General features: G+C 43.6%; 5 protein-coding genes across 5 annotated transcripts; 1 reads left to right on the forward strand and 4 right to left on the reverse strand.

Moving 5' to 3' along the window:
- Positions 1–138: 138 nt before the first annotated feature.
- On the reverse strand, positions 139–759 carry BDB00DRAFT_881521 (phosphoribosylglycinamide formyltransferase; the record flags this gene model as incomplete). The annotated part of the gene is made up of 1 exon (XM_053128084.1): positions 139–759. The coding sequence occupies one exon, from the start codon at positions 757–759 to the stop codon at positions 139–141; it is 621 nt and encodes a 206-aa protein (XP_052984262.1).
- Positions 760–1,133: 374 nt separating this feature from the next.
- On the reverse strand, positions 1,134–1,525 carry BDB00DRAFT_868130 (uncharacterized protein; the record flags this gene model as incomplete). Its single annotated transcript, XM_053126433.1, has 3 exons — positions 1,134–1,184; positions 1,262–1,409; positions 1,494–1,525. The coding sequence occupies 3 exons, from the start codon at positions 1,523–1,525 to the stop codon at positions 1,134–1,136; spliced, it is 231 nt and encodes a 76-aa protein (XP_052984263.1).
- Positions 1,526–1,723: 198 nt separating this feature from the next.
- On the reverse strand, positions 1,724–3,195 carry BDB00DRAFT_951076 (uncharacterized protein). The gene is made up of 3 exons (XM_053129581.1): positions 2,868–3,195; positions 1,902–2,800; positions 1,724–1,830 (listed from the first exon to the last, which is right to left on the reverse strand). Exons 1-2 carry the CDS (start codon positions 2,978–2,980, stop codon positions 2,134–2,136), a joined length of 780 nt encoding a protein of 259 aa, XP_052984264.1. The 5' UTR covers positions 2,981–3,195; the 3' UTR covers positions 1,724–1,830; positions 1,902–2,133.
- A 4,420-nt stretch (positions 3,196–7,615) lies between these two features.
- On the forward strand, positions 7,616–7,795 carry BDB00DRAFT_724853 (uncharacterized protein; the record flags this gene model as incomplete). The annotated part of the gene is made up of 1 exon (XM_053118229.1): positions 7,616–7,795. A coding segment is annotated over one exon (180 nt), but the record flags the coding sequence as incomplete, so codon positions are not given.
- A 1,087-nt stretch (positions 7,796–8,882) lies between these two features.
- Positions 8,883–10,389, reverse strand: BDB00DRAFT_755745 (CDP-alcohol phosphatidyltransferase-domain-containing protein; the record flags this gene model as incomplete). The annotated part of the gene is made up of 3 exons (XM_053118851.1): positions 8,883–9,429; positions 9,493–10,074; positions 10,217–10,389. 3 exons carry the CDS (start codon positions 10,387–10,389, stop codon positions 8,883–8,885), a joined length of 1,302 nt encoding a protein of 433 aa, XP_052984266.1.
- Positions 10,390–14,365: the final 3,976 nt, after the last annotated feature.

Genomic DNA, 14,365 nt, shown 5'->3' on the forward strand with positions numbered 1-14,365 from the left:
TGGGCACATCAATTATCGCACTGCTACCATGTTTAAATATCTAAATGGCGCAGTATGGAACGACTCAAAAAGTAATAAAGAAGATCGTATTTGAGGAAACCCCTGGTTATGAAAGAAATGAACAAGAATATACATAGTTTATTCACTAGCAGTTAATTCATCCAAAAACTTTTGTGCTCCTTCTACAATGATTTCATGTTCCACACTATGTATTCTTTTCTCAAGATCTTCCAAGGTATCGTCTTTTTCGATCGGGATGTTCCGTTGCAAGATAACCTGGCCACGATCGACGTCGGCAATGACCTTGTGAACCATGACACCAGTATGCTGAATATCGCCCTTTTTGAAAGCGTCATAGGCGCGTTCAATCGCATGGGCACCATCAAACTGACCCGGTAAAGCCGGGTGCAAGTTCATGACATTGTTTTGTGGAAAGAAAGACAAGAATTCGGGTGACAGGATATGCATAAATCCAGCCAAGACCACCAAGTCTGGCTTGTATTCTTCTTGTATCGTCTTGGCAACGTAAATGTCAAAGTCGACGCGTGTTTTGCCTTGATCCTTGAATTGTTTGAGTGAGAATGTTCGGGTCGGGATGCCGGCCTTGTTTGCGCGTTCAAGACCGTATGCTGCTTTGCGATTCGAACCCACAACAACAATGTTGGCGCGAAGTTTGCCGGATTGTGTGGCGTCAATGAGAGCTTGCAAATTGGAGCCGGAACCAGAAATGAGAATTGCAATGGTTGGTAATGAGGCCATTTCTTAATTTAGTATGCGTGTGTGTTCGGTGGTAGTAGTGTATGTCGAAAGGATATGGTTTGATGGGTAATAAAGAAAGAGATGGATGTGAAATTCCAGTGGCTTGCTCCGCTGGCGAACAGAGGGCGCCTGTGAAATCTTGGAATCCCTCTCTGTCATTTAGATTATGCTATAGGCATTAAGTGTCCTTCGATATATATAAAAAAGTGCATAGAATCGTTGTTGATTTTTTATTCAAGTATGTGGATACATGTGTGCGGACGAGAGTAAGGATATGCTATGGTTGTCGAGGTCGAAGAAAAGAAACAAATGCGCACGACAGAAAAGGGGAGACAATGTTGCGAGGTAGTTGAGATAGCTTTGGTTGATTCCTTTCAGATACGTTCCATGGCTTCCATAAGATTAATGCTGTTACCACGAATAACCTATACGGCCATAAAAACAGCTTGTTTAGTTCCATTTCTTATAGGCATAATCCGATGAAAAACACAAGAAAACATACAATCATGCCAATATGGTTCTTTTCAGACGCGCTAATCTCTTCGACGGCATCGTCGAGAACAATGTTCATAAAGGGATCGTATCCACGAAGTACACCCGTGACTCGTCGGTTGCCATTCAACTGAAGCATCAGGCGCTTGTCCATGTATCTAGTGATTCATTTCGTAAATGTCTTTAGTCTTTTTGATCAACAAATTTGTGTAGCTAAATTGAATAAAAAAATATAAACTCACCTTCTCAATTCTGGGGTAGGTGCTTTAACCATAGCAAATCTGTGTATTGAGCCCTGTATCAATTAGTAAAAGATTATAGATGTATGCACGATCGATCGTTACGATGAATTTGCTAACCTTTTTTAATGACAAGTGGGTGTGAAAGGTCTTGCCTGATATTCGTGCGTGCGTGGTGTACTTCCGTCCCATTTCAAGTCACGCCCTCTCGCTTTTTTGGCCTGACAGTGCGGCTCTTTTCCCGGTTCGATACCTTCCTTCAATGGCACAAATCAGCAAGTTGTACACCTTCGTTGCATTGTGTGCTGGTATGGCTGCCGGAAGCACTGCTGTTAACAAGGTATGTCTCTGCTCTTGGCAAACTTTGGCACGAAGAAGTATATAACTAATCGAGTCATGTTTTTAATAAAGATTATGAGACCCGACATGGTAACAAAAACAACTGCCTGCTGTGATTATGATAGGGACAGGAAACAGCTAACAGAGAAGATATGATATATAGACTATTCCACAACGTCAAGCACAACATCAACAACAACAAACAAAATAAATATTATATGAACTAATGTAATAGTGTATATATACAACAATCCTCCCAAAGCCACAGGAGTGAAAAGGGGAACATCCCTTTGTAATGACTAGTCTAGACATATCTTCTAAATCCTCTAAAATAAGCATTACCCACACCACCAATACCAAATGCCGGACCAATTCTTCCAATGCGTGCAAACGCACTTTTGAGATACTCTTTGCGGATCAATCCCATGCGCTGTGCAGACGATGCAGTGGGACGATTATACATATCCAGACCAAGCAGATGGATAGGCGTGGAAACAAACTGGATCGAGGCAGGGCAGACAAGCTGCGCAATGACACGTGCATCATGTCGATCCAAACTGACATACTTTTGTTGCAACCACTGGGCAAAGTAAACCGGGGCATTAAAGCTTGCGGCAATGGTGAGTGAGTCGCGTGCGGCAAAGCAGAAATAAGTGAGCATGGGCAAGGCACGTGTGGCAGTGACGCCAAACATACGCGTGAAGGATCGGTCCTTGTATATGCAGATGCCCATGTTGACGACCGAGGTAGCAATAAATTTGTACCACGCCGCGGTCGTGTCCTTCACGCCCATACGTTCGCTCGTCGTGTCCATCACATTGGCCGTAATGTATGTGCTAAAGTAGAGTCCATAGACCAGTCGGAACTGCAACGATCCCGCGAATTGGATCGGTTGCGTAAAGATAGCGCGAAGACCTTGGACGAGGCCTTGACCAAGCGGACGTTTGCCGTTGGCGTTTTCTATGATGGCTCTATACATCTACTTGTCAGACGCACACTCGCTTCTTGCGTACATACGCCAGATCCTTGAGTGTTTACCTGTCAACGACGGCGATTAAAGGAGATACCATGGCCGAGGACGTGGCTGCTGCTGCTACGTCGACACCGTAAAGAGCCCATAAACGCTGTTTCTCGGAATTCGATATCTCCATGGCAACAATTTACTTTAACAAAAACTCGATGGGGAATGTCGGCGCAATCGGACAAGAAAGTGGATTGTTCCCGGTTGTCAATCGAAGAAGAACACCAAAAAAAAAGAGATAAAACGTTCAGGCACTATTGCACTGTCCCCGCGTATGAAAAAAAAAGGAGAGAGCGTGGGGAAATACTGCCAAATCTCCGTTACGCAACGAGAATACGCTTGGGGTGACCAGTCACCTGCGACGTAGCACCCTGCTGTATGAGCAAACTCAATAAAATAAGGATGGTCCGTGCTTTTCTCTTTCTTTATCTCTTAGTGTATATATATATATATATATATATATAGAACAACGATTTGATGGAGGAAGGAAGGAGACACTACCTATGTTGTTACGTTTGATGATATCAGCAACAGCATTACATGGAGAAAAGGGAAAGTAATTAGTCAGGGAAATCATTTCTTACCAGATATTCCTAGTGGACAACGACTATGATAGCGTGCTACATTACATACCAATCACTCGTTGTTGTTTACTAGGAGACATGTGTACATATTGGACCCCGTTAACCATTGCTATGCACGTACATACTACAGTATACATTACAGATCAAACAACCAGCAGAGACCAGCAGTACCACGATTCAGGGTCCGAGTTGTGTGTTTGTTGTTGTTGTTGTTGTTGTTGTTGTTGAAACAAAAGGAGGCCTTTTCGGGATGGGGATGTTGCGCGATAAAAGTGGGTGAGTAGGGCCAGCCAGGGAGAGAAACAATAAAATGAATGAATATATGAATGAATGGGAAAATAAAGGGTCCTCTCTTTGCTACTTTGCACGGGTTTCTGTTTTCTTTACAGCAGCCATGGTTCCCTTTTTTTAATCCATCATGCAAACGTTCTGAACACTAGCGAGTTCGGTTCTTTTCGTGGGTGTGATCAGATTAGATGATCCCTCGGAGAATGTAGAAAGTGTGTGCGCACGGTTCTATCCATATGTGAGCAGCGAAAGAACAAACGAACAAAGAAAGACCCACGGGCTCTTTGTCAAATAGCGAACAAGTGTCTTGTTCATGCTGCTGCTTATAATCTTTTGCTGCTCCGCTTGTCAATCAGTTTTGAATAAAGCTCCTAAAATTAACCAAAACGAGATCGTTTCCCCGGAAGGAAGAACCCAGCACGAGCGGAAAGAAAACTGCCATGCATTCCGCTCTGCTGCATGTTAAAAGGAGTGTGTGGGAGGGAGGGAGAGACGAAGGCCTGGCCATCATCCTATTGAGCTAAGTGCAAATTATATAATGCAGTTAGCAGCAGCAGCAGCAGCAGCAGCATCATCGTCAGCATCCATCCAGCGGTGTTGCATTGAAGTACTGTGTGATGGAACTCAGCATTCAGCTCCGTTTAGGAGCTGATTCATTGTTGCATTCCGGAGACACCTTCAAGCATATATCTTCTTCTTCTACTATTACTACTACAGGAGTATAGTGGAGGAAGACCACCCGGTAAAGATAAAGAAAGATGATAATGATGCTTTGCTGCAGGAACTGCCAAGGTTTCAGTAATAATCTTAGTAAAAGTGGTAGTGTAGTATTAGCCAAGTAATAATGCAGCACGAGGGCACGCGTCAAACAAAATGTGAGTATGAAAAAAGAAAAAGTGCGTGTAGAGTGCTGTGCAATACCCCTTACTCTCTCGCGATCACTGTGGTGTGCGTGTGCTTGTATACGCACTTATTCCTAAAAGTAGTAGGCAGGAGCAGCCATTGGATGAACGTGCAAAGTGACATTCCAGTGCACAAGAGCGAGTACCGTAAAAGAAAAGAAAAAGTGGGGGGAAACAATAGAACATTTAAGCGTGGTGATATATTTTTAGCCGTACTCGCTATACAATGATACCAGATATTGCTCTACTAGGTCGTAAGCTATTTACAAAAGGTCTTTTAAGTAAACTGTATATGCACCTGCCATGTACGCGCTAAATGTTTATTATTACAAACGAAACATGGAGAGAGAATAAAGAATTTCGCAAAATGTCATCGAAATCGGGGGATCGGAATATGAGAGTGGGCTGCATATACATTGCGTAACGCTATGGCCCACACGCACACACATATGTACATACATACACGCACACACAAACTCCACTCACTCTGCCTGTGTTCACAGAGTCTGGACGGAACTTGTAATTTTGACAGATTGCTTGTTTTGGTCAAACAGTCATTATACGTTCAATATGTACACACTATGTAGCCCGGTGATTTACCTATTCCCCTTGAAGAATGGCGAGGGGTGGGAGCGTGGGGTGAATACAATAGGTCATAGGTAAAGATAGTCAAATCAACAGAAGAGCCAGAGGGAAAATGGAGAGCATATGATCCTCCCCATTCTTTAGAGCCCTGTTTAGGACATATTGTGAGGGGTGCCTCTGCAACTTTTTTTCTTACTGCGTGTATGTACAAGTGAGGGTGGATGAGTGAATAAGTGGTAGTAAGTGCGTGTGCTATCGTATATATAGGAGACCCCAGAGAAGCATGGACTGGCCCCTGAATTATATATCGTCAAATCTCCTTTCTGATCTAAATAAGGAGGGTGGGCTGTCTGCGAGAGAGAGAGAGAGAGAGAGATGATAGCCCTTATAGTGATAGGCTCTATCTCTTACTTTCTTTTCGTAGTGTATGGAAAAGAATAAAAAATTGTTTGCTCTCTCTTTTTCACGCCCATGATTCTGTGTGTGCTCCGCCTCCTTTTTTGGGGCTGTTGTCGATCAAGCTTTTTGTTGGAAGTGAGCGTGTCAGATACAAGCATTAAAAAGAGTCCTTTAAATAGGGTTCCAATTCTTGCTTATCCCTTTGAAGGATTCTTCCCTTTTTGCTCTTCTTTCTTTCTTTCTTCCTCTCTCTCCTACTAAACACTTCTTTGAACGCGTAAAACGTTACGTATATAGAGCACTACACCACATAATAAAAAGAGAAAAATAAGAGCATGTCGAGTCAGACCTTTGAGCAGCAACTCTCTACTCCACCCTATCCTGGAAAACTACCGAGTATCACCATGCTACCTCCACTCGACAATGCAAAGGATGAAATGGTTTCGGCTGGAAACGCCAACATGCGATTCACCACTTCAACAACAGCGACCGCCGCGGCGGCAGCAGCAGCAGCAGCAGCAGCACAAGTAGAAACAGGAAGCATGCCTCCACCAAGCTATTCGTATCTTCCAGCAAACAACAACATGATGCATCATCATCATCATCATCATCATCCACTGTACAGCCAAAACGTAGTGTCACCACCATTGACACCCGCTGTTTCGCCGTCCTCGATCTTGCTCGATTCAATGCAATTCAAGCGCAAGTTTTCTGTTGATGTGGGTCCTTTTGGCTTTAATACTAGCAACAATACACAGGTCGACATGGATGAGTATCGTCGAGCTTCTGTCATGTCGATGGACCAACACTATCATCAGCAAGAGCATGAGCACGCGCCTCCACCAGACTATAATCCTCGACCTACGGATTACACTTCATTTTTGAACTCCAGTATACCAGATGCTACAATGTATAGCAGCAACAACAACAACAGTGACTTATTGGAGCAACAGCAACAGTCTAGTACACCAGCGACAGCGACAACAACAACAACGAAAGCGACGACAACGACCAAGTCTGCTGCTGCTGGTACGGGAAGACGCAACTCGTCCAAAAATAATCAGCAACAGAAGGCTCACAAGCATGTGTGCAAATACCCCTTCTGTGGTTGGAGCTTCAAGCGTTACGAGCATCTCAAGCGGCATATGCTGGTGCATACTGGTGAACGCCCCCATGTCTGTCAATTTCCTGCCTGCGGAAAAAGCTTCAGTCGCTCAGATAACTTTCATGCACATTGCCGAACGCACATGAAAAAAGTCAACCAACGCCGTCAATCGTCGTCGGCCAGTTCCACCACCGCCGCTGCTGCTACTGCTGCTGCAAGCAAGAAGCAGAATCGAAAGCTTTCAACATCGTCGTCTTTTTCAAATAGTAGTGCTGATACTGTTGTTTCGACTGCCGTTACAACGACAACACCGACAAGTACCGTACAACCAGCGACAAGTCTGCCAATGTCGTCAGGCTACACTGCTAACAGCGTACCACACTTCTCTTCCTGTGCCATGCCTACCACAGCTCATGAGGTAAAGAAATACAACCACTCTCTATTGAGAATGACATGTTTCCTTGGCATGCAAAGTACGAATAATACTAAAACCTTAAACCCAGCAATATCACTTTAACTCGCAGCATACCATGTTCGGATCCGATGTACCGTCACTTCTTAACCACGAAGCATCGTCCCAACCCCATTCCTTCTTTTTACCATCACCCACCGACCGATCGTCCACTTCTGGCGATACTGCCACTAATGGGATACAATACTATTCTCAACAACAACAACAACAACAACAACAATATGATCATTCGCCCTCTTATGACTCTGTCAGCTATTCGTCGCAATACCCTAGCATGGCCGCTGCTGCTGTTGTAGCTGCATCAGCAGCACCTGCTCCTACACCGCTTACTACTAATACTACCACTGCCGCAGATAGTGACACCAGTAGCACTAGCAATAGCAGTAATCGCCGGTCCAGTACAGCTAGCGCGCAACAACAACCACAACCACAGCAAAAGTCGCACGTATGCCCTATCATGCAATGTCAGCGACGATTCAAGCGTCTCGAGCATCTCAAACGCCATATGCGCATACACACACTCGAACGCCCATTTGCATGCAACTACCCGGGCTGCCACAAGACGTTTTCGCGGTCGGATAATCTGTCTCAACATATGAAGACTCATCAGCGTCACGAAGAAAGACGACATCGTCAACAGCAACAGCACCATCATCACCATCAACAGCAGCAGTCAGACTTTTCATTGTCACCTTCGTCTGTTGACAGCATCAGCTGGAATGGCCCGTGCTAAGCATTTATATTTACAAAATGTGCTTTTCACTACGTGCCCTACGCACATACCTCTTCTTCCATACCCCGCGCTACTTCAATCATACTTTCACCACAAGTACAAAACTCACGCAAACTACCTCCCCCCATGCTTCTTTTACTTCTCTACTTGTTCTTAAACGCACACACACACACACACACACTTCTTCTGATTTAAACTTGTTTGACAATTGTTTTCATCATGCCTTTTTTTCTTTAAATTATTTGTTTTTTGTATAGATCTCTGTTTCTTCTTCTTGCACACATTTCCCCTTTTTCTACTATTTCTTTTTATTTTACATATGCTTTCTTTTTTTAATTTATTTTTTTAGAAAGAGTTCTCCTAAAACTCTTTGAAAAAAAGATCAGAAAAAAAAGGAAGCGAGGCCGTATACTAACTTTTTTTCTCCTCTTCTACATCCCACGCAACTTCTCACACACACATACTCTCACACACACGCTCACACACACATTTTTCTTTTAAGCACACAACAACATACACATATAACTTCTACTCTTTTCTTTTTATGTTTTCTTCATCACCCACCTTTCACATACACTCATACTCACAACAATATATGGCCGGAAAATTAAAAATAAAAACCGTTATATAATTTCTACAAATATCAAACTGAGCGTAGATCTTGCTGAAAGAACGGGTAGCGGATGGCTGTTGTTGGTGGATATGCATGGATTATGACAAGGAACAGGAAGGAAACTAGATGTAGTAAATGACAATATATCAAAAGAGAATATATAATATATGCAAAAATGATGCTGTGGGCGTGGTGACTAATGGCTAAGCGGATGGCTTGTGTTTCTTTATGAATGGAAGGTGCTGTAGGTGTTTCGGTTCTCTTCTTCGTGCACAGGGTTTGTTCCTGATTCTTCTGCTTCTAATAACGCATCTGCTTCAGGATCCACTATAGACAGAAAAAACATTAGCATCACAACCTATCATAGAGAAGCGCGTTTTGTCTGTTGGTTTCCCCACAGGAAAAGTCTTTACCTTCCGTGGATACACGTTGATCTGGCTGCTTCTGACGGCGAATAACCAGACATCGAATGCCCAAGAACCGACAGAATCCATCAATGACCAATGTGGCCCAGACGCCATAGCAAACGCAAGCCACGATAAATGTCAGCCATAGCAAGCCATACTCTGCCTGAGGTGAAAGCAGCCGAGTGCCAAAAAACATGTCTGTATTGACAAGCACGGCCATAAACACCACAGGGCATACCATGGGCGCCAGATTAGGGTAAGGCGATCGCGTTAGATGAGCGAGAATGATACTGGATGCCATCAAGCCAAACAGGGTGCCTGCTGTCAGGGCGAATAAACACAAGTGCTTGTCTTTGAGGATGGACGATGTGGGTGACATGATCCAGCAGTATTCGGCCAGGCAGAACACGACAATCGGGAAGCCGACGTTCATGAATGCGTGAACGCAGTCCAAGTTTTTGTCTCGGCACACTGTGTAAATAGAATAGAAGCTAATAACGTAACGGGTCAGTATCATGTCTAAAGAAGCCCTCTTCCACACTGGCGTCACTTACACTGGTATACATATAGTTACAGCAAAGAACAGCACCAGACTCCAAACAAACACATCTGCTGCCGTGGTGTTCTCGGGGAAGGGCCAAGCAAGAAATGGAACGCCTTCACTGAGGGGCACGTGCCAAGAAGCAGGGCCAAAGCATCCGGACCAAATAAACGCAAAACAGGTCAGCAAGATGCCCTCGGTAGGGCCATTGACATAACCCAAATACAAGACCTTGGTATAATACTCTTCGGCGGTGGATAAATAGAATCCGGCTACGCAGGTGATCAACACGGCCGCTGCTTTCCCAGAATGGCCCAAGCCTAGTGCGGCGCATTGTAATATCGCCACAAACGTCGTATTGAGAGCATCGCAACCGTGATCGAACAGCTCGCCCAGCGGCGAACTCGTGCCCGTTCGTCTTGCTTGTTTGCCGTCGACGTTATCGAATGTGCTGTATAGCCATAAACTGGCTGCAAAGACAAAATATATCCAACTGGGTGCTGTCGTTTCGCTGGAAAAATCTGGCACGTAGTAAGTGACAAGCAGGACGCTGGACATCATAAACCCGAGACCAATGAGTGTAATAAGATTTGGACTAGTAATATATTTGGAGGGAAATGGCGCGGTTGGCAACCGATTAGCTTTCTTTTGTGACACTTTTTGCTCTACCTGTTGCTGCCCACTTCCGGGGATGGGGGGTAACAGGCCTATGACAAAGGAAGGAGGAGGGTGCTTACGCTATCCACATTGGAAACAAGGTGATTGCCCAGTTCCAGTAGTGTGACAAGATGTACTTTGTGACATAGGACTTGTCAACAGCGGCATACTTGTAATAACGTAGATTCTCGAGCTGTTCTTGTGTCGGAAACTCAATGTCAAAGGAATTCTTTAGGAATTGTTGGAGGGGCATGGATTCGAGAAAAGGTTTATTGGGAAAAAGAAAGTAGAAAAAGAAAGTGACAGGCCTTGAAACAGAAAAAAAAGCACCCCTTGCTGCCTCGCTCACTCCTACAAAGTAGCTAGTGTCTCGGGCCTACAAAACATGTCTGGGCTTAGCGAAATTAAAATTACAATGTTCAAGGAAAAAGTCCTTAACTAGCTCCCTACGCACACAGGGTACGTTATCAGAGACATGCTGAGCGTAACCTCGCTGACAGTTAAGGTATCCAAACGAAAGTGTATCTTCATGTCACTTGCCGAATGAGGGCACTGGTGGGCAGTGCAGGGTCCTGCGCATCAAACGGTCGGAGCGACCTACAAAGTACTCGAGGTTTTGCCGTTGAAGATTGTGTATCATACTCCGCTGCTGGTGGGGTGCCTTCCGCGCCGAAGACGCCGATCTGCATCCAAAAAGGCGATGGCTTGTCTCAGTCACTCAAATTTTACCTAAAATGGGTCAAGGTGGTACAAGTGCCAAAGATTTTGACAAGCCGTCATTTTTCATTTCTTTTTGACGTGGGCATTCATGTTACAGGTTTAAAAGTTGGCCATACACACATACTATGCTACCATAGCATTGCACACACTACACTGTTGCAACCACCTATGAAAATTTGCTGTGGCTTCGTGCACGTTGGTATTATGCTACACTACGTTCGGCATCTCAAGTGGTACAGCGAGTGTTTTTGGATATATCCAGCTTTGAAGTAAGCTTCCGCTGGTTCATCCTTGATTGTTGCTTTCAAATATTTGAAAATATGAGTATTATCATATTACAACATCTTATTGGCATCATCATACATAAGAAGCAGCAGTATAGCAGCACGCGTTGGTTACACTGATATACCGTCATACATACAACCACATAGGCACTATAACAAGTAATCTGCACGATTAACAAGCATATGTACGTATCATTATTTATAAGAGTAATTTTATATGTAAGCAATTATATGATTTTGCCATAAGACTTGATATATTGGGAGTTTTGCTGCTTGCTGTCAATACAGTAGCTCAAAGTGCTGATATTACGAGTTACTACAGCAGTGAGTCAAACAGAAGCATTCGGGGTCCCAGAAATGATAGATGAGCTTCTCGTACGTACGTTCTTGACCAGATCAAATAAGTTGTAATCTTGGATAGGGCATACGCTTTTGAGTCAAGATATGTATGAGTCGTAGTAATTCACCTTTTAACTCAGGCTTCGCTGACAACAAGAATTACAGTGCTGTCGTCTGGTGTTGTCGATAACCGTGGTATCAGCTGGTGTTCTTCTGGTAACTAACACTTTGGTACGGTGCTGATAAAGATGAGCTCAATCGTATAATACGTATACATACATAGCTCGACTATCATCGCTACAGTCGACCCCCGTTAACGTCAACCCTCAGGGTACCAGTAAAAGTGTTGACCATATCGAGGGTTGACGACCACCGGGGGTAGAGAATAGGCAAAATCTTTAACTATTAAATTTGAAAGGGTACCAGCGAATCGGTTGACGCTATCGGGGGTTGACGTTATCGGGGTTGACGTTAACGGGGGTTGACTGTACATATCGCGGATCAAGTAGGTTGGTTATGATATAAAAGAATGAGCAAAAGTGCTCATATTTTATTCTGCGTAAACACTAGTGTTACTGTATTCATTAAAAAAATGTCCTTCGTAGCCCTTCCTTTGTCGACCTGTTTTTACTCCGTCATATTTACCCGTTCCTTAATTATTTACTTAGCACAACGCCGCACGCGCTATTGGAGCTCGTTCTCCTAAGGTCATAAGTACCTAATGGCTTTTTGGTTTCAAATTTGGAAATGCGGACGTCAAACTACACTAAAGCAGTTGGAAAACAGAACGCGATAAAAATAAGAACTACTATTCAACTGTGAAATCTTCCAAAAGCTGGAGATATACGACTCTGTGCCAGTCTCTACTCTAATAAGTTACCGTATCCTGGAACAGTTCTCCATCGAATCGTTTTATCAGAATTCCCTACGGGCCCTTCGGTACACTTCGACCCTGTGTTCTTTAGAATCATATAAACGGATCTGTTGTAATTCCTGGGTTGCTTTACTTCTTTCATTCTCAGGGCCTCAGATGGCGTTGCTTGATGGATAGGATTTTTTTTAAAGAAATCTTCAAGTTTGCGCGGTGAAGCTCACGCTGCAAACATAGACAATTTTTATATTCAAAAGGAAGTCAACACAGCTCGCCTTTTTCTCTGCGTTTGAGCGGCAAGCGGTAAATGTAATCTCCGTACTTAAGCACGCTTCAATATGTAGCGCGATGGAGATAGCAAGAGCAGTGCTGTACATCAGACTGTCGCCACCTCTACTTTGCGAAAAGGTAGTTAGCTATAAGTCCATAGCTGACCGGTGCGATAAAAGCACATTGAGTGTTATGGTTAGCACTTTAGTGTTCACGCCAAGTTTGCTGCCATTGCGTTCGTCGCTGCATATACAGTAGGGCGTTTGTACGGTAATAAGCGGGATAGTATATATTTCGGCTATCAGGTGTCACGATTGATGTATTAGTTCGGTCGCAGTAACATCAGTTTTCGCTAATCCGCCATTTTTTGCACCTGTCGCATGGATTAGATTATCAATTCCTTTGTGAACAAGGCTTTTTATTTCTCTTATGTACATGTGTTAGTAATACTCGTTATAACTGCCGATGCATAGGAGAGTTAATCCGAGCGATGTGTCTTCCTTCTATATCAAGCACAAGCACTGACTTATTAATATCTTTCCTTTAGCATTAACATTCTTCATCAGCAATCGACTACAGTCGACCCCCGTTAACGTCAACCCTCAGGGTACCTGCAAAAGTGTTGACCATATCGAGGGTTGACGACTACCGGGAGTAGCGAGATTAGGCAAAATGTTTATCCTTGCAGACACTAAATGAATCACCGCTTCCCGCCATTATAAATAACTTATGAGCGCGATTCGTATCTCTTTTCTCTCACAGATAGTGAGATTGTTCAAACAGTGACGGCAGTTGCTGAAGATGATGACACCCCAGATGTTGACGAAGAGCCAGTTCTGCAAAAAGAAGAGTATTTACTGCTAAAGACAAAGTTACCAACATCAACACATTTCTCGATATTTTAAATGAAGAGCAAGATCTACATGATACCGTTGTGAATGCTTCTAAGCAAGCCTCTTTGACAAATTATTTTGTACCACAGTCCCAATTAATGTAATCTAATTGGACAAGTTTCACCCTCGATAACTAGTCAACCCTCCTGAAGGTGTTGAAGTTGACCTTATGTAGAAGTTGAAGTTTTTTACTGCTAAATTTGAAAGGGTACCAGCGAATCAGTTGACGCTATCGGGGGTTGACGTTATCGGGGTGGACGTTAACGGGGGTCGACTGTACTCGAAAAGCTGCACCATTCGCACGCGTTCATCTGTGTAAACGCTAGGAATTCAGTAGTAATTAGGCGCACAGAAGCACAGAAGACGGTTTTCGTGATTGTGATCAAGCCCACCGTCTCCGCCGCCATGTGCCGTCATTTTCACCTTTGTTAATTTGTTTCAAATTGATCTATCATAGAAAACAGATCAACTGATAGCTCAATTTGCTTTTGATTCCTCTGCAGGAATATGCTGTATGCTATCAACAAGCTCGGTCGCATCGCATATGGCTTACTAATGTTGAATAATAACGTGAATACATACAGTAGGTGCTGTTTTGTTATACGCTTTGCAGGATGAAAGTAAAGTACTTTTATATTAGATTGTTAACAAAAATCAATTTCGATAGGAAGTCTTGGTTTCCTTTTATTTTAGTATATATTCTTGATAGACCTAAGAAACATTGGAGATATTAATAGTTTTTCGTTGACAGCGAGAATGCAATCGCTCAAGTTCGTGGAGCTTTCTGTGATTGCGAACGTTGTTTTGCGCGTGTTGCTATTGACTAAAAATGTGTTTTCGTCTGCGGATACT

Source organism: Zychaea mexicana (assembly GCF_025766255.1).
Source record: "Zychaea mexicana strain RSA 1403 chromosome Unknown BDB00scaffold_7, whole genome shotgun sequence".
NCBI classification, from domain to species: Eukaryota; Fungi; Mucoromycota; class Mucoromycetes; order Mucorales; family Lichtheimiaceae; genus Zychaea; species Zychaea mexicana.

Bases quoted from the DNA above. Each gene is read 5' to 3' on its own strand.
- BDB00DRAFT_951076 (XM_053129581.1), bottom strand. From the start codon at position 2,980: ATGGAGATATCGAATTCCGAGAAACAGCGTTTATGGGCTCTTTACGGT. The intron at 2,801-2,867 runs GTAAACACTCAA...GTAGATGTATAG, and splicing joins TTAATCGCCGTCGTTGACAG to AGCCATCATAGAAAACGCCA.